At 45.5% G+C, this 20,552-nt stretch overlaps 1 protein-coding gene across 2 annotated transcripts in view; it reads right to left on the reverse strand.

Annotated features, from left to right (window-relative positions):
* Positions 1-20,552, reverse strand: part of CCDC93 (CCC complex scaffolding subunit CCDC93) — a 1,072,960-nt gene that overhangs the window by 831,523 nt on the left and 220,885 nt on the right. For both annotated transcript variants that reach the window (XM_085647463.1, XM_085647464.1), the window contains exons 9-10: positions 7,464-7,544; positions 337-387 (exon numbers count right to left, since the gene is read on the reverse strand). In XM_085647463.1, the coding sequence (XP_085503589.1) occupies positions 337-387; positions 7,464-7,544 (132 nt within the window). The remainder of the gene's footprint in view (positions 1-336; positions 388-7,463; positions 7,545-20,552) is intronic.

A 20,552-nucleotide genomic window follows, 5' to 3' on the forward strand; every position in this document is an offset into this window, starting at 1 on the left:
TAGTGGTTCCAAAACTCTCTTTATTAACATAAGACATGTACTTATCGGAAACAGGTCTTCACGTATGCAATGACCCAACCTTGCACATCAGGCACCACCAACCTCACTGCATAAAGAAAACAATAGAAAACCAGCTACTCTAAACACTCTTTCGTTTCCCGAAGCTTTCTAAGCATTTTTGTAAGCGCCTAGAAGCAAATCAGTTATGCATTGCACGCTATACCAAAGAAATAAGTTTAAAAATCTATGAAATATACTTTATAAATAAGAAATAAACACTCCACTTTAAGACATTCCCACATATGTAAACAAACATAAATTGTCAAAAAGGCATACCTCTTCTATCTGCATTGCAGCCATTCCAGTCATTAACGATTTAATTCGAATCTGAAGGAGGAGAAAAATAAATTGCACACCTTAGTTAATTGATCATACATGGTCAATATTTAGTATGAGGGCCTGAGTTAACTACTGTAAAAGAAGACCAAATATAAAATCTTGGGGCCTAACTCACAAAAATATAAGTGGTAATAAATAAACTTGTGGGATTTAGAATAAAATGTTCCTATCATGATTCTCAGAGTCAGAACAGATTAATTTTCTGAAAGACAGTAGAAGCAGCAGACATTCCCTCTCTCATCTGAATGAAAGAAACTATTAACTGATATAACTGGTATCTAAGTAGACACACAGATAGAGATGTTTTTATGAATATGGTATTTTGAAAGCAGATCAGCTTCTTGCAGTCCTCCTAAAAGAACACGCTTGCTGTTGCTCTGCCTAATCATTTTAATGGTTGCAACTCTGCCTTACAGAGATTGGCAAGCTTCTCTAGAATCTAAATCCTGATCTTTCAATATATTTACCGGTTTCAAGATATTCAGGATAATGAGGAGATATCAAGTTATCACTCCATAGCATAATCCAGGCATTGCCTTGACGAGGCTCATTAATATAGCCATTTCATTTTGTTTTTTCCACAAAATCAATTCTAGATGTATGATAAAGTAGTCTTTTCAATTCTGGACAAGCCAGCAGATTTTGTCTATTTTTGCTGTATTAGACTTATTGAGAAAATGGATAACAACCTTTACGTTTCAGGTGGCTGAAAGGTCACATCTTTCATTTAAGCAATGAAAGAAACATCAACATCTTGCTCATACCTCTAAAGTTCTACTGAGAGACACAAAACCACTGTATTTTATTTAGTAGGAATGTATTTTAGGGTTAAAAGGCGCATGGAGCAGCTGTGAAATGGCTCGAAGGGAGTGCACATCAGAAGCGAAAGGATCAAGTTAAAGTCCCACTGTAAAAAGACAACGGGAGAGGGTGGAAATAAATGTGAACCTTTAAAAAAGCGTTTAATAACTGGAGACTTAAACCAGAAGTTTGATCCCGCAACCGCAAAAAAGCAGAAACAGCTGAAAGGCAGCCGTTAACTGTGCCCAAACCAAATCCTTGCTGGGCCAGGGTCAAAACAAACAGCAAAACATTAGATAACTTTGTCTGGAAAGGATCTATCTGCCGCACCAAGCTACAAATCTGTCCCAATGAGCGGCGTAAACAGTTTTTTGTGAGGGACGCCTGGCTATCAATATGACATCAATCACCTCCGGAGGAAGGTAGAAAGAGTTCAGCTGTGGCCCCTCAATCTTCAAGCACGAAGGTAGAGATGTGAAGGCCCGGGTGAAGAATCCTGCCCTGGTGCTGTGACAGCAGATCCTCCCAGAGGGGAGGCCTAATTGAAGGATAGGTGCTTAAGCCTAAGAATTCTGGATACCATACACTTCGTGCCAATCTGGGGCCGCTAGAATGACTTGGGCCAGATCGGACCTGATCTCCTTGAGAACTTGGGGCAGGAGCGGTACCGGCGGAAAGGCATACAGGAGTCCCGAATTCCACTTGATGCTGAACGCGTCTCCGGGTGGGAGATACCTTGGAACCTCCAACATGCAGAAGTGCTGACTTTAGGCTTTCTCAGTGGTAGCAAACAGATCAAGCCAAGGTTTTCCAATCCATGGAAAAGATCCTGCACCACCTCAACGTGCAACTGCCACTCGTGATCTGGTAAGTGCTGACCGCTGAGTTCATCCACCTTGCACCAGGTGGATCACCACCCAAAAAAATTCCTTAGTAGTCCAGCCATTTCAGGAGGAGCAGGGCCAGTTCGGAACGTCACCCCGCCCTGCTTATTGCAGTGCCACATGGTGGGAAGTTTTGCCCATGAGTACTTGTACCAGCATGCGAGAAGGTGTTCAACACCAAGCAGATGTCCCTCAGCTTCAGAAGGTTGATATGGAGCTGAGACTCTGCCAGAAACCAGAGGCCTCTGATCTCCATCCAAGCCAGATGGCCACCCTAACCCAGAAGCGATGCATCATTCACCACTGTCAGCTCTGCAGCTCTGGATAGGAAAGGGAGAGAGGCCTGCCGCTGACCCAACCACAGTCCAGTGACCACCGCTGCAGATCTTTTGCAATATTCTTCAAAATCTGAACGTGGTCGGAGAAGTCCCCTTGATGTTGGACCCACTGCAGAGACTGCATAAATCATCTGGTGTGCTCAACCAGTAGGATGAAGGAAGCCATCAGTTTTAGCAGTTTCAAAGTCACTGTACCTGAAATTCAGCACTAGGGCTTAAAGATCAGGATCATAGCTTTCTCGTCATGGACTCTCTTTCTTAGGGAAAAGACTGAAACTGAACCTCTTCCCAAATGGCTCTGATGAAGGGGAGTGTCTGAGAAGGAACCAGGTGTGACTTTTGCACGTTGATTGTGAACTCCAAAGATGACAGGGAGTTTGCTGTAGTCTGGAGGAGATTGACAACTGCCTGGGGAGAGCCAACTTTCCACAACCAGTCGTAGAGGTAGTGGAAGACTGTTGCCCCTGAATTCTGAAGGAGTGATGCTACCACCACCATTACTTTCATGAACACTGGAGGAGCACTGATGAGACCACAGGGGAGTACAAGGAACTGGAAATGCTCCTGTGTCACCACAGGTGGAGGTGATGGGTCTGCAGGACAGGTATATGGAAATAGGCGTCTTGCAGGCCCAACACTATTTAGTGTCAAGGGCAGACAAGACCGAGACTAGTGTGAGCATTTTGAATTTCTCTTTGCAGGGGAAGGCATTGAGAGGGCGGATGTCTAAAATAGGACAAAGGCCTCCGTCCTTCTTGGGCACAAGACAGCAGCAGAAATAACAAACATGTCCTTTTGCCTGGCATGGCCATCCTCTCCATAGCTCCTTTGGCCAAAAGGGCATGCACTTCCTGTGGCAAAATGGAAAGATGGTTCTCAGTCAGTCAAAGGGGGGACAGTGGAAGGTGTGGTGGCTAGAGAAAGAAAGGTTTGGCATATCCCCACCAAACTATTTGCAGGATCCACCTGTCTGATGACTAGAGGGTGAGAGAAGCCTCGACTCAGGGGAAGTGTCGAGGCCACTAGCCTCCTGCAACTTGTCATACTAATCCTCTTCATGGTATGGCTGGAAAATCTCCTCACCTGCTGCTTATTACCTTTTCAAATCTGTGCCAAATAGAGAATGCAGAGTATGTGGTCTTACTTGATAAGGCTCGGGTGAGGACGCAGCATCTCAACTGAGGCTGAGCACAGCCTCAGTCGAACCAGCGCTAACTTAGAGTCAGAAAGCAAAATAAGTGTCGACCTCCGGGTTTGATATTGGTGTCGAAGTTCCAGGGACTAGCGTGAATCTCAGCAAAGGGATGGTGTTGGGACTGGAGCCAAGGCAGCCCTGTGGAGGGCTTGAAGGGTCAAACTAGCATTAAGGTAAACCCGCTGGCAGTTTTCCGGATGGAGGGACTCTGGCTCTGTGGTGCCTGAAGGCATGATCGAGAGAGTCTGCAAGGATCTGAAGAATCGCAGCATAACCTTACGAAACTCTTAAATCTGTTCTGGCATGGTGGACAGCCCTGGAACTCTGGATGTGTTGGAATAATTTAAATGGGATATGCTCCAAAGTCGAACGGCTTTGGGAGCAAGATCGAAATGTATGGTGCCCCCTCTTTGCCTTCTGAGAAGAGTATGAGTGGAAGGAAGGGGCAGAGTCCCACATTGATTTCTTGTGTTTATTCTTCAACTTATTCAATCACTTTGATCGAGATGAAGACTGACCCCTGGAATGACTTCTGCATGTGAAATGGTACCGGGACGGAACTTTTGAATATGAGAGATCCTTTCGCTGAGTTTTACATTGCTTGCAATGTAGAGTTTCACCTCACGGTCGTGTATGGCCTTCATGTTTATCAAAGAGCAATCACTGCAGGCCTTAGAGTCATGGCTTAACCACAGGCAACACAGTCAAATCTGATGAGGGTCACAGACATTTATTAGCGACAGTCCCTACAAGGTTTAAAACCTGTCATTGGGGAGGTGACATTTCCCTTACACACTGTTCAGAGGTGACAGGGAGCTCCAGATCTGCGTCAGGTGATGCAGAGAGAAAGGAACTGATGTCAGCGCACACTTAGGAGTGGTAGCTATATAGGCTCCATACCTCATTTCCAGAGGGAGTGTCGTCCGTGCTGATCACCACGGCACCACCCACCAGCATATAGAGGTACTGCGGAAAAATTTCAAGAACCAGTCTGATGCATGGGAAATATACAAAAGGTGAGGAATCTGTGGCTTGAAGACTTCTTCAAAAATCAGGACTCATCTGTAGGTCGTAACAACCAAGGATGGAAAAAGAATGTGCAGCTTTAAAAGAAGCTGCTGCCATTGAGCTAACCCGAAGGCCCAGGTTATCTATTCTTTGGATGTCTCTATATGGTGCTGCCAAAGCCAGCATGATAAAATTATTTGATCGTCTTTATGCTTCAGTGACTGTTAATCCAGTTTTGGGGGCCCGTTAAACAGGATGCAGCTAAATTTGGAGCCTGATACTTCATTTGTAAGCAAGGCACCCCTGCTTGCACCATCACTGGTGTCTTCCTTAATTTAAGGACCTCAGTCCACGTACATGTCAGTAGTGAGACAGACGTTACAGATTTTCAATTTTTCTATTTGAAATCACAGGCAAAGCATTGCTGCTCGACGTATGCCATAGGGAGATTGAATTATTTAACAGCTTTTTGCAGGAGAGAAAGAAAAAGCCTATGCCGTCTGTGGGAGTAAGGAGGAGTACCTTTGGTAATACATAATCCTCACAGTCATGTTCAGAGTCCTCCTGCTCTTCCTCTTTCAGTTCGCCCTCTTCTTCCATTTCTGAGAACTGATTAGAATTGGATGTCTCCTGGACTCCCATGTGCCTAGGTGCTGGTCGGACTGAGTGTTAAGTCTGTGCAGGCAGTGGAGGAAATAGTAAAGGTGCCTCCAGTATCCATGGAGATGCTGGGGGGGGTGGAAATGGTGAAAGTACTTTTGGTGGAGGTGGTGCCATGAGTAGCCTGGGAGGTGGTCAAATTGGTGGCTGCCCAACAAGCTGTTGAGAAAGCAGTTTCCAAACAGTGTCTGCCATCTGATGTCGTGTCATCGTGATTGCCATAGGTAATTGCATCACCTCTAACTCCTTGTAGTAGCTGCAAGGACAATTTGTAGGTGGAGAATTTTCAGACACAAAAGTTTGTGGTTGGCAGTCATATCCTTACTATTCCTCCTCTTGCTAATATGCTTCATCCTCAAATTACAAAACACCTCTAGCTAAGTAATACTATATGCTATATCTAGACGTTCTCTAAACCACGGATGTCCGCCTCAATCTCACATTCTAGAATCTGGGTCAGTAGATGTGGAGTCACTTTCAATGGAGAATCAGAAATGGTGGCTGAAAATGGAATTTCCATTGTCAGAGTCATCAACAAAATGGTAGAAGTTGGTGGGGTCATTGCCACTGGTTTCACCGTCAACGGTGAATACTGTTCTGCTCTTAACAGACTTGAACTCATAATATAAAATCTCCTAATAAACATAAAAACCTTCTCTTGTACAAATGGTCTAAGGGCATCCTATAATACAAGGTTGAGATGTTATTCATCAATCAAACCCAAGAAGATCACTCTTGGGTTTGATCACTCATCACGCCATACAATGGTATCTAAAATTAACAGATATAAAATCCCATTTCAGTCCTTGATGAAAGCCATCATAACCAAGTGCTGCCTTACATTATAAAATGAAAAAATAGATAAAATCAAATCATATGAAAAACACACGAGATATGGTTGCAATGGATTTCCTACTGAGAACTCACCAACATAACCCCACAAAATAGTATTTTGTTTAAAACGTAATAAAATCCACTCATTCTGTAAAAGCTGGCATTCACCTGTCAATTTACCCTTGTTACATGGTGCTGAATTGCTTAATAAATGTTTGAAATGCTTAGTTAGCAAAAACAAAACTGCCTTCAGTAATCTAACTTGTTCAGATTTTAGTTCTGGATAAATGGTGATCAAATGATGTATTAATTCACCTTTGCACCACAAAGGTGTCAACAGTGACAGCTGTTATTTATAACTGCCCAACCAGCTAATGTTACCTCTAGAAGTCCCTCCCCCAAAGTAATAATCTCAATTGATGCTGTATCATCAGATTTCTTAAAGGAAAGCTTTGGGATTGCTGTGCCTATTTAAAATATCATGCTCCTAACAGAGTATAATCTGTCTTGGTATTGATTGTGGAAGCGCTACCTTTAACAGATTCTGTATTTTCATGAGGAGAAACAGTTAAATGAGATTGCACAACAATCCTCTTCTTGATTTCAGATTTTATGATGGCCTTTGAAAACCTATTACACATTAGGTGTGCTGGTTTTATCAACGTTTTAACAAACCTCACCCTTAACCTGATCATAGCATTAGTGTTGCAAGCAGGTTTACAATCCTGGTCGAACCTTTTCTCTATATTGTGACAGGCAGAAATCTGTATCTTCAGACACAACAACTCCTGTTGATATTTAACACACTCCCTGGACTTTGGAAGCCCCTCATCAAAAATAGGTGAGCTAGCCTCAGAATCAGTAAACGCTTCAGATACACTAGAAAATGAGTGTTTACTGGGGGAAAAAATTGAAATGCCTCCTGTTACTAACAGATCTCACAAAATGATTAACTGGAATTTGATATGAACTAATTATTAACCACAGTGGACCATAAAAACTGTAAGCCACAAAAACAGGTCGAAATCAGGATGGGTAACCCTGGCCTTTTACTGTACAGAGTAGTATGACAAAAAACGTGTCTTAATTGACCAGAAACATCATTAAAAGACAATATTTTCAGAATACAGAACAATATCTCACAAAACGTTTTCTACAATATTTGAAAACTGGAGAAGTAATATAGAGGACACTTTATATACCTGGACAATAATGGCTGCACAAATAACACATTACCATGTATATTCTTAAACTGTAAATTATATTTAAAAAATCATTTCAATAATACATTATGCTTCCAACTTCATACAGATACACAATGTAAGGCTGACATGTTAATCGCACCTCTTCTGCAGCTTGAATATCATCTTCCTCATGAAGGTCGGACTTTCCCACAGGGGATAACACAACTTTCTTGTCCTCTGGCTAAAAACAGAGAACATGATTAAAGTATGATGAAAGATGTCCTTCAGGGTGATAATAGGACAAACATATATTACCATAAATCAATTGATCAGCGCAAAGACAGATTATATACTTTTTTTTATTTTAGTTTAAATCTACAGCTGTTTGATAGCAACACTTTAATGGTAAACATCATCAAAAAGATGCTGAAAATGACAGAATAAAAAAAGGTAAGTTTTCTGTTTTTGTTATAAAAAACATACATTTAGCAAATCCTATATCTGTTAATTTGTCATAAAATTGATGCCTTACACAATATGACAGACTACAAAAAAGATTTCTTCTTGTGCACATAAAACTCCTGATTATCTCAACTAGATTATAGACGTGAAGACACAACGCATTACAAATAAATCTCTATGTACACATTCCACCCAACAGTTCTCATTATACTTTAACTTTCTAATACCACTTATAATTCACTTTTCTTAAAAGGCACACATATGTTCATAACACAGCACCAAAGACATATCTAGAAGAGGTCCATGCAACGTCCGAACTTTAAATAGGGTGATCCCTCAGGACCTACAAACTATAAGATGCTCATTCTACTTGACTGGAAAAAAAGTTATTAGCTACACTTCAGACCTCAGTGGAAGACAAACATATTTAACCTCCAGGGCCAACCAGATGTAGAACAGGGTAGGGCAATCTAAACATTACAACAACTTTACAAATCCTAGAAAATTATGCAGTCAATCCCAAAACTGACCACTATGTGCCTGCTTTGTTGATTTTCCCTTGGCATTCGAATTGGTTGGCTGGAAACATCCTGTGGAAGCTTATTAATTGAGGCCCAGAACCCACTTTGTTCTAGAACATCCAGACACTAAAGCAGGGCTTAAGTTGGGCCCCACCTTTTTCTGTTAATATACAGATATGGTGCACTATTTAGGGTAGGTGCATGTGTTTCCACCAGAACTGGAAAGTCAATACCCATAACCAAACAATATGCAGACAATACTTTAGTAGTAGACCACATGCATGTGGGTCTCTAACGAATTTTTAACAGAGGTTTAACAACAAGTGAAACAACTTCTGGATTAAAACAACTAAAACAAATATTATAATCTTAGAACACAGAAAAGCCTAAGAACCAAGGTATTTTGGAGAGACCAAGTTGAGTGTATCAAGATCACACAACTACCATTGGCTCTAGACAGATGCCTTGTCTCAAATTAGACTCATATCTACGGTCTGAAAATCAAGGCTAATATGTTGGGGTAGGCCATAAGTAGAATCTTTCAAAGGGTTCTGCTGTATTCGCAAAGCTGAGCCATACATTTGTTAAAAACAAAGTTAATACACCTTCCAATGTATGGTGCCATGGCTTTTCTGGGAAACCAGGGAAGCAGTTGCATATATTTGTGCCAGCTGCCTTTGTTCAGCGTTAGGCCTAACATTGGTATCACTGAACTGCAGATTGGACAAGCACTGGGGGCTTAAGAGCCAGGAACTGAGGGTTGCGCATGTGGCATCGACATATTTATACAGATTAAGAACTGCTAAGCAGGGATCCCTAAAATCTCCAATTTGGACACAGTTCATTCCATCTTTGGAGACAAGAAAACTAGTTAGGTGACTTTTATTTGTGATGATGCTCAGAGATACTGCTATCACCTGCAGCATTTACAATACCAGTAAAAATGCAAATAAAAAGTGTCTCATTCCAAAATGACATTTAGTCGCTACAGGGTAAGAGCACTGTGAAATATCCAATGACCACAAGTACCGCACTTGAACCAGAGATATACATTCACCTTCAGTCATACATTAACTTTCGCCTTCCTTGGAGAACAGACTTTCTTAGACTTCTCTTTTACCAACACTCAGTTAGAGAATTTTGCTACGGGTAAGCATCTAGTAAAATCTCCTGCAGAGATAAATATTAAATAGCGGTCGCGCAGAGAATTTGATACAAATATATTGTGTCAGTCCACTATTGTATATTCCACGAGTGACATTCTTCCAACAACTGTATTATTTGGAAATTATCCATCTGACAAACGAGACACCTGAATACTGCTTAATGGGCAGAGGTCCTCAAATCAAATAATATTCCAGTATGTACAATTCTTGAAAAGCATAGAGAACTCAATTTACAAGCCGCAGGATGTGTATGCGTAGCAAGTGTTAAAAAAGAGTGTTAGTTGTCAATATGAATAACAGCTTTTTATTTTCTATTGGCGAGGGCCAATGAAAACTTAATTCATATAAAATAAATAAATTGTATTTTTTTTAACCACAGCAATGTGTAAACGAGATCTTTTTTAAATGTTGATGTATTAGATTTCATTGCACATAGCTGCTAATCAAGCAATGTACCAAAGCAGCGGTGGTTTCAACAGTTAATGGACAACCTAGGTTCAACAGAGAGATTGATGCAACTTCACCGTTGCCCAACTCCAGAGAGCCCATGCTGCTAGTCAGCAGATCAATATATTTTGAATAGAGAGAAGGTACACTTTCCCAAACTTATATAAATGGCCACTTCCAGTGAAACTTCACATATGACCATGGCAAGATTAGATAAAGTCAAGATTCTTCTTTATTTCATTAAATAATCAAAACAGCAACTCAAAACATTTCATTCCCCTTCAAGGAACGTCTTCAGTGAAATCACAGTAAATTTACAAAGTGCATGTCACATAAATCCGTTACATGATGAGTAAAGTGCTTGTATCCACATTCTTGTTAATAATATGTATAGAAAACAATTATTTTACTTTCAGGTGTGTCCCCATCCCTTTACATGTTTGAGAGTCATATGTTGACTGGTTTGAGAGTCACTGACACCCCATATTAATTAATTAGAGGCACAATAAGAAAAGTTACTTACCTTCTGTAACCATCTTTCTCATAGATATTTTAGCTACCTGCAGATCCCTCACCTCGGAATATCATAGGCGCTAGGCTGGACCCAGAAACCTCTGACATCGCTCTGCTAGCAGGTATGGTGTGCCGACTCGATGTCAAAGCGGAAAGTGCAGTTGTGTCTCAGTAACGTCACCAGAGCCATGCAGAGTCCACCCTGGTGCCCTGATGTTAGTTCCTGTCTGTTTTGTGATGTGCTTTTCGTGGTGACGACAAGATTGACATCAGTATGAACAACAGTGCGGAATAGCAGATAACCTGGCATCTTATTAAACAACTTTAGGACATGACGTTCCTTCGAGATGGGGACGAGAGTGGGATCAGTGACAAATCTGCAGGTAGATTGAATATTTACTGGAAAAAGTTAGATGAATACATGTTCCTGCAGAGTCCTCATCTCTGAGAAGAGTCTAAAGCAGTACTCACCTTGGCGGAGGCACTGAAGGAAGGCCAAATGAGAAAAACCTGAAGGCCTGGGAAAGCAAAGTAGTGTTTGGTGAAAGTGTGCCTAAAGAGGTCAGTCACTGGCACGGGTATGGCCAAGGCTGTAGTGAAATATTTGGCACTGATAGAATGGACCTAGATTCCGGCTGGTGGTTCCTTCTTTGGCAATGCATAGCATATTTTGATATGCAGATGACACCAACATCTTCTTCTGAACTGCCTTTCCTTTCCTGCTGCTAGTATAGCCTATGAAGACAGGGAAGTCAGAGCTGATCTCTTTCTTGTGATCAATATAATTTACCGCACACTAAGGTCCAGACTGGGCATGCAATTCTCCTTAGTGGGGTGAGGTGGAGGGTAGAAGGAAGGTAGCGTAACAGATTGGTCTACATGAATACCAGTCACCACCTTTGATGGGAATTCTGTTTCAAATCTAAGTACAGGCTTATCCTGGAGGAAGAAAGTAAAAGAGGGATGAATGTTTACGCCTTGCCGTTCACAGGCGCATCTTGCTGAGGCAACTGTAAAAACAGTTTTTAACGTCACCAACAAGCATAGAGCAACTATAAAAAGGCTCAAATGGAACTCCAATTAAAAAGGTGAGGACACAGATCAAGTCCCTTTGGGACAAGACAAGGGTAGTCAGAGGAAATTATCTCTTCTGATAACATAGGGCCTCAGATTACTTGAAAAGAGATGGCCGATATGGAAGACATAAAAACAAAGACTGACTGGGCTGCCATATAGCCCTAATTGTGCACACTGCCCAACCCTGTTAGGTCAGTGATAGGGTGAATTGTATGATCTCAGACAAACAGGCCAACTAGGGATCTACTTCATGCGCCTTGCACCAACCAAAGCCTTATTCCATGTCCCCGAAAAAACTGATATTACGGAAGATCGGCATGCAGATAAAATAACATGGACCACCAACGGTGGCAACCGAAAAGTCCTCAAATGACTCCACTTAATCTTCAGGCATGAAGGTGGAGGCTGTGGGGCTTGGGGTGCAGAATCTGGCCGGCCCTCAGTTGAAACTGGAGTACACAGGGAGATTCGCAGGTGGTCAGTGCACCACACCCTTTTGGGCCAATCTGGGGAGAGAAAAATGACTTGGTCCTAGATTTGGCAAATCTTCCTCAGAACCTGAGGAATTAAGGATATGGGAGGAAACACCTAGTGGCATTGAAACTTCTAGATCATCTGAAACGCGTCCCCCAAGGCTCCCTGCAATGCAAACTGAAGGGCACAGAATATCGGTCAATGGGCAATTTCCTGAGAAGCTAAAACGATCCATCTCAGCCCTTTCCCACTGGTCAGCAGGTAGATACCATTTGAGGCTGTCAGCTCATGTGTTAAGCAAGCCGATTAGATGGTTGATAACTAACCACATTCCATGCTGGCACCCTCAGGTCCAGCGCTACAATGCTTTTCCACAGAGAAGATGAGACCCTAATCCTCCCTTCCTGTTGATGCACCACATTTCAGTTTATTGCCATCAAGATCTGAAAGGACCTCCCACAAAGGGATGGGAGAAAGCACTTAACTGCTAATTGAATTGCCCTTAGATCCGACAGGATGATGTGAAAAACCTGCTCCTCAGGAAATCAGAGGCCTCTTTTCTATAGCTCCTCCATATGTGCACCTCGCCCAAGGGTGAACGTGTCCATCATCACTGTGTCTACTGCCATTGGAGGACAGAAGGACCTCCCGAGTCAGGTTGTCCTCTGTCAACCACCAGGTTAACTTCACTACATCATCCCTGGAGATCACTATGGAGATCTACCTGGTGCTTCAACCACTGTTTGCGGAGGCACCACTGGAGAGTCCACATGTGCCAGCATGCATGAGCGTTCAAGAAGGATGCAGAAATCAAACAGACCTAGCAGGCATAGGACCATTAGTACAAGAATCCAAGCTCCCTCTCGAAACTTAGGAGTCCTACTGTGAATGTTCCAGATCATTTGTGGAGGTGGGAAATCCCAGAGAATTATTGTATCTAGCACTGCCCCTATGAAGAGAAGGTGCTATGGGGTCTTGAGATGAGAAACGGGAACATTGACTGAAAACCCCCAAAGTAAACTGCAGGGTTGTTGTTACTTGCAAGTGATGCAACACCATCTCCTGCACGCTGACTTTGAATAACCAGTGGTCCAGGTACTGGAACACTGTGATTCTCAACCCCCAGAGAGGAGTCGCCAGCTCTGCCTTAACCTTTGTGAAGACTTAAAGTGCCACTGTAGGCCCAAACAAGAGGATGGCGAACTGTTAGTGTGTAGACCCCTTCGCAAACCAGAGGTACCTTCTATGCAACTGCCAGATCAGTATTTGGGAATGTGTGTCCTGCATGTCGAGTGACAAAATCCAGGCTTTGGCTTCCAGCGTCAAAATGACCTGAGTCGGGGGGCGTGGCTAACGGCCGTGGAAAATGGCCGCAGCCTAGAGAGGCTCCGTAATCCGAGGAACCCTCCTTAACCATCCGATCATTTATCCGGCGGTTCTCTGATGCACATACCTCGACTGGTGGTGGCGGAGATCCAGGGGTGCCCGATCATCCCGGTCCGAGGCTTAGCGGAGGGCGCAGACGCCGTAGACAGCGCGTCATCGGCGAGGAGCCTACTCCCGGCGAGGAGAGCCGGGGAGTAAAGTTCCGACGGAGCGGGCCGCGGAGACACGAGGTGCGTCGCGCAGGAGTGCGCAGTGTGAGACGGCCTGCAGACGGCCGGGGATGGGCCCCCCCCACTGGTGGTGTATTAGAGGAGGCGCCTCTAAGCCAGCGAGACGGCGGCAAGTACAACACCGGCACAGACGACGGGGTGGGCGGACTGCCGCCCTGGGGACGGGACGCGTCCCCCACCGCTGCCACAACGGAGAGTTTGCAGCGCTCGCAAACGGGCTGACCAGCATACTGCAGCTGCGATTCCGCGGCCCGCTGAGGGTGAGACGGCGGCGTTCATGAGAGGCGTCGAGGGGCTGCCCAGGTACTGTGGCGCTATACAGCACATGCCAATTGGTTTCAGGCGGCAAGCGGCATCCTGCTGCTCTACAGGCCCACTAACACGAGCAGCGCCTCAGTGACTTACATGGTGGCTACGGAGGAGGCCCTCTTTAGCCTGCGCATTGAGCATACTCATAGGGCTCCTCTGCCTGTGTTGCGGATAGCGCCAGAAGGACCGGACCGCGCTTGGTCCCGGCACACGTCGTCTTCCAGCGGCGGCCCAAGTGTGAAGCACAAGTGAGGGGGCGAACCTGAATGTAGAGCGTAACCACAGTTACAGAAGGCGCCACAGTGCGGTGCACGACACCAAACTAGCCCAGAGCAGAAGTCCTGATCCGGAGGGCCAGACCGACGGCACGTCGCGCAGCACCAAACTAGTGAAGCAGGGTGGGAAACCCGACAGGCCGCTCGGGCGGAGCCCGCCCTTTGGCAGGCGGCGGTGATTACCACTCCTGAACGTTTTACCAGTGCGAGCATACCCCCAGCGCGACAATGAGTGGCAGAAATGTGAAGGGGCCGAACCAGGCGAAGCTAGAAAAGTAGGCATACACGAAATCGCAACCGGAGCCTGCGAGTCACGAGGCAGGGCCGGGACCGGGAGCGACCACGGGGGATACCAAAGAAGTGACGCTGCAAGACATTATGGCCACACTGAATAAAGTGCACACGTCACTAGATGCACGCATTGGATCCCTTTCGGCAGAACTCTCACTAATCCGGGCGGACCTTAACAAAATGTCCGCCAGGGTAACGGAGGTGGAGGTGACGGCAACAAATCTCACCACCGACACGGCCACTCTTAAGCAGCAAATGCAGCAGCTCACAGCAGACAAACTGTTAGCAGCTAAGCTGGAGGACCAGGAAGGGCGTTCCAGACAGAATAACATACGCCTTATTGGGGTGCCGGAACAGACAGGGGGCCCTGCCATTGACTTGTTTGTTGAAGATCTTATCACAAATCATCTCCGTCCCCGGGGCCTATCCAATTACTTCTCCGTGGAACGGGCACACAGAGTACCAGGGGGTAAGCCCAAGCCCGGGGCCCCGCCGCGCCCTATCCTAGCTCACATTTTCAACTACCGGGATAGAGACGCGATACTGCAGGCTGCGCGTGTCGCCCCCCCTTTGAGACTTGACAACGCAAATATCACCATCTTCCCAGACTACACTGCTGCAGTTACGAAGCAGCGCCGCGGATTTCTTGAAGTTAAAAAACTGCTCCGTGAACGTGGACTCAAATATTCGATGCTGTTCCCTGCGAAGGGTAGAAGCCGAAGGTAAAGCATGGTTCTTCCTGTCGCCAGAAGAAGCACAGGAATGGCTGGAGGGCTGGCGTACAACCACACGTTCAGAGCGCCGAAAAGGAGGTCACACCCACCGTGAGGAAACTGAAGAGCGAGAAGACTTAATGTAAATGCCTGCAGGAGAAGGTGACATTCATTACTGCAATGAGAAGGAATGAACGAGACCGCTACAAATCCAGAGGGAACAATGGGTCTCCGAGGACAGCGGGCGATTGCTCTCGCCCCCAAGTAATGGTATCGGGGAAGGGTATTAAGCACTCTGCACTGTTGGGGTCGCGGGTAGTTTTGGGTCCGTCAAGCAGGGAGGCAGGGAGGCGGGTGGGGGGGTTAGGGCTGTTAGCACAATATTGGATGTTACTAGTTGTTGTTGTTTTTTTAAGGGCATTGGATGCAACTTGGTACGCAGACACTGGTTACAGAGAATGCAGACGCTCAATGGCACTGACTGTAAGTTTCAAACAGGATAGAAATGATGGCTCAGGATCACTCAAAGGCTGAGGCACTACAGTCTCAGATGGGCCCAATTGTTCCGTTATCATTAGTTACATGGAATGTCCGTGGGCTAGGGGAAAAGATTAAGAGAGGTCTAGTCTTGCAATACTTGAAACGGTGTGCACCAGCGATAGCTCTCTTACAGGAAACACACTTAACAGGAACAAAATGTAAAGCGCTGGACAGATTTGGTTTTAAAATGATTGTGCACTCCGAGTTCTCTTCCGGATCACGGGGAGTAGGCATCCTGGTAAGAAAGCACTCCTCACTGATTATCAATCAATCATGGACAGATAACCAGGGCCGCTTCGCGACTATAGCTTGTCAGTGGGAGGGAAGGTCCTTTAATGTGGTGTCAGTCTACATCCCTCCAGCGCTCCACGCTGTGGCCCTGCCAGCGCTCAGTCAATTCCTACTCGCTCTCCCAGTGGGAGAAATGATAATTGGAGGAGATCTCAACGCGACAATCAGCGGGACTACTGACCGACATCCTCCCAAACCCCACACCAGTAAAATATCTAAAATATCCCACATAGCGAGTTTTATAGAAGCCCTTGGTCTCCTAGATGCGTGGAGATGCCATCACCCCACGACACGACAGTTCACTTACCAATCGGGAGTCCATAATAGTCTCTCCAGGATAGATTACTTCTTGACATCGGCGGACAGCCTACAGAACGTAGTGGACATAGAGATCAGACCCAGAGGGATATCGGATCATTCCCCAATGCTACTTACATACGCGTGTCACCACATAGTTAGGCGACGCATTTACCCCATACACCCAGGATATTTAAATAATCCCAAAATCGTTGACGACCTCAGCACTGCAACGCGCCACTACTTTACAGAAAATGCACTGTCAACCTCATCTTCAGTCACACTTTGGGAGGCCTACAAAACTGTTATCTGTGGGCAAGCCATTACATCCATAGTCGGTTATAAACGTGACGGGAGTTAACAGACATAGAATCGAGTTTGCATCAGGCTGAGGACCGCCATACACAGCACTCGACACCAGAAACGTCCCAATCCCTAGGTGTTAAACAACAGGAATACAGAGAACACTTAAAAGAGATTACGAAGTCCAAGTTAAAGAGTACACAACATAAGATATATGAAATTGGAGATAAGGCAGGTAGGCTTCTGGCTTGGCTAGACAAGAAAGAACGAGCAAAGAGCTGGATAGCGCAGATTAACACTCGGGAGAGAGTGGTGGTCTCCGACCCTCAAGAAATTGTAAACGGCTTGGCCACGTACTTCGCCCAGGTATATGCGCCTACGTCGACCAACACGGTGGAGGAGGCACTAGCTTACCTCCAAGACATAAAAATGCCCACATTAACAACGGAGGCGGCAGCCACGCTGGAAGTTGACCTCACGGCGGACGAATTGAAGTCAGCAATTGAGTCCCTACAGTCGGGGAAGGCGATATAGCCTAACGGCATACCCATTGAATATTATAAGAAGATGGCGGGTACGCTCTCCCCTCACCTCTTAAACATGTATACCGAAAGTCTAGAAGCGGGAGAACTCCCGAGGGACCAAAGGATAGCAACCATTGTGGCAATTCCGAAACCTGGGAAGCCTCCCGAGGAATACACCTCATATCGTCCAAAATCGTTACCTAATGCTGAAACTAAAATACTCGCAAAACTTTTGGCAACTCGCTTAACTCCGCATATGACGACCCTCATACACCCGGACCAGTCCGGTTTCATGCCAGGTCGCAATACGGCTCTTAACCTGAAACGGCTCCATGGGGTGTTGGCCCGTACGCCCTATATTCAAGAACCGGCTGTTATTCTCTCCTTAGATGCCCGTATGGCGTTCGACATGGTGGAGTGGCCCTTCTTGTTTGCGGTCCTTCAGCATCTTGGCTTTGGCCCTAAATTCTGTGCATGGGTACGCCTGCTATACGCGAAGCCACTTGCGCATGTCACAGCCAATGGGCACATGTCAGAGGACTTCCCGCTGGGACGCGGAACTCGCCAGGGCTGCCCGTTATCCCCCTTATTGTTGGCCATGGTGCTGGAACCATTGGCAGCCCTGATCAGGTGGGAACCAACCATCAGGGGACTCAAGTGGGTGGTGGGGTGGGAGGACCGCATATCGTTATATGCAGATGATATCTTACTATACTTGGCCTCCCCCAGACGTTCCATTATGGTGCTGCTAAACGTTTGTGAAAACTATGGGAGGGTATCGGGTTACACCATAAATTGGTCTAAGTCGGTCTTATTTATACTATGTGGTCCGCCACCGCAACTGCCTAAAGGGTGTGGTCTCCTAATCACGACAGAATGCTTTAAGTATTTAGGTATCTATGTGACACCTAAGCCGGAAGACTTTATTACCAAAAATTTACTACCCCCCCTGGACCGTCTAAAACGGGATACCACGCATTGGCACGCATTAACCGGACGCTGCTTGGGAAAGCAGCACTCTTTAAAATGATGGCACTCCCCCGGTTTCTGTATGTTCTGGAAAATACTCCTTTCCCAGTGCCAGCGAGCTATTTTAAAGCAATAACCACAGAGGTCTCTAGTTTACTGTGGGGAAACAAGCTGGTGCGAATTGCAATGGAAAAGCTGGTTAGGGGTTGGTATGATGGGGGGATAGCACTACCAAACATACAGCTGTACTATTGGGCTGCGCAGTTGAAAATAATCAATCAATGGATCCACGCCCCGCAGTCCGACCCTGCGTTCCAGGCGGACAGATATATATTAGGAGATGGAGGAGTCATGGCAGCCTTATACAATAAAAAACGACCTAACCCACTGATTGGTCCGACGGCACATACAATTGGCATATGGTATATGGCGCATAAAAAACTGGGATGGCAGGGGGTTATCACACAGCTTACTCCGCTCTGGGATACAGGAAGGCTGGGAAAGCTTAGAAATAGTAAAGGATTCAATAACTGGAATGCTATAGGCATCTCTACGGTAGGAGACCTGTGGGTTAGGGGTGGGGTGGTAGCGTTCGAACGCCTGCAGGAACAATACGAGCTAGCTTCTTCTGAACAATTCAGGTACATACAGATTAGGCATGCACTGCAGGCAGCCATACCGCCGAACACCGTCCTGCCGGAGGCCTCTTCCTTAGAGGACAGACTCCTCACTGACTACATGACGAAAAAAGCCACCTCTTTCACTTACCGTAAATTAGTTAATAACCTACCTGACCCGACACAGGCACTGAAGGGCAAATGGTCTGTAGACCTTGGGGACATGGATGACACAGACTGGCAGATGGCACTCTCATCACCGCGGGAAGTTGCAATACCTTCTAGATTGAGGCTCATACAATTGAAGATACTACACCGTGTATAATTCACTAGAATAACCTTACACAAAATAGTGAATACCACACACCCGTATTGTCTGCGGGAATGCGGAGAAGAGGGAACTTTTTACCATACTATATGGCAATGTCCAAGGATTATGCCATACTGGGTGGCAGTGATGCGGACCATATCACAAGTGGAGGGGGTATCGGTAACACCAGAACCTAAAAGATGTTTGCTAAATATATGGGAGCCAAATGATCTAAACCATCCGGCACAAGACTGGGCAACACTAGGAATGATGGTCGCCAAACGGAATATAGCCAGGTTGTGGGGCTCCAAATGCCCGCCGATGGTCAAGGCATGGTGTAAGGACATGGATGAAGCCATGGTAGCAGAGAAGACTGCATATGTTAACCGAGGCTGTCCACAGAAATGGGGAAAGGTATGGGGTGCCTGGAACAAATACAGGGGCTTTATTTGTGAACCACCGGAGTTGCCAAATGAGGATATCTCCAGCTGAAACGGGGAGGGGGTGAGGCGACATCTATGGGTTAACAGGTGGGATCTGTCAAGTATTATGATGTAACTGTGCTATGAGCGCTGACGTAAGCCAATGTACCAACAAACCGCAATTGTATAGGCAGTTATGTGATTGTGTTATGCCCTAATTTTAATAATAATAAAAACAATTTAAAAAAAAAAAATGATCTGAGTCAGGGACTGCACTTTGAACTTCTTCCACAGGTAAAAGCGCAAGAACAGGGGCTCGAGGATCGGTTGTCAAATTTCTTTCTCTCGCACCAACTACATTTCCCCTTTCTGCAGCAAAACTGTCACATCCTGCAGAAGAATGAGCAGGTGGGTTCCCGGATGCAGAGACTGTTGGGGGGTAAGTGAGATATTTGCTCATGGAAGGGTATGGCGTTTTTCCACAATCTGTAGAACCCATTAGCCTTAGATGATAGCCTTCCAGGCTTATGGAAAAAGGGACGTCCCTATCTTTTTCCCTGCCATATAAAGGGGATTTGTAATTGCTGATGCAACTTCCCAGTCCTTTGAAACCCATTGCAAATCCCTTGAGTCTCTGAAAAGCATGAACATCCCTGGAGGTAGACTGCAACTCTAGGGAGCTGTCAGTGGTCTCAGCAGCCCTACATCATTCTTGGGTGGAATCAGCCATGTCTTCAAAGCAAGATGCGCAACCGAGCATGATGCTGAAGTCCGAGGACTCTATGGCTCATTGTCCACGCTAGCTCTGATGATGTGGCTTAGTCATTGCTGACCACTTCAGTGAAATGATCACGGAAATGATAAGGCAAGCTGAGAAAGACCATAGATGCCACATCCCAGGGGGTATGGTTATATCGGCCAAACAGGCGTGCCACATTTATGTAGCACAAGGTCAGGCTGCCGGTTGATAAGACCTTTTTGACTTTTGTCCGCGTCTTGTGTGGTTTTGCTTTTTAGGTCTCGCCTACGCAGTGCTCATGCGCTGCATAGGAGGACCTTTAGAGGTATCTGACTGAAGGACCTCTATCAATATAATATATGTATAGTTGACT

Source organism: Triturus cristatus, chromosome 3_2, assembly GCF_964204655.1.
Source record: "Triturus cristatus chromosome 3_2, aTriCri1.1, whole genome shotgun sequence".
Taxonomy (NCBI): Eukaryota; Metazoa; Chordata; class Amphibia; order Caudata; family Salamandridae; genus Triturus; species Triturus cristatus.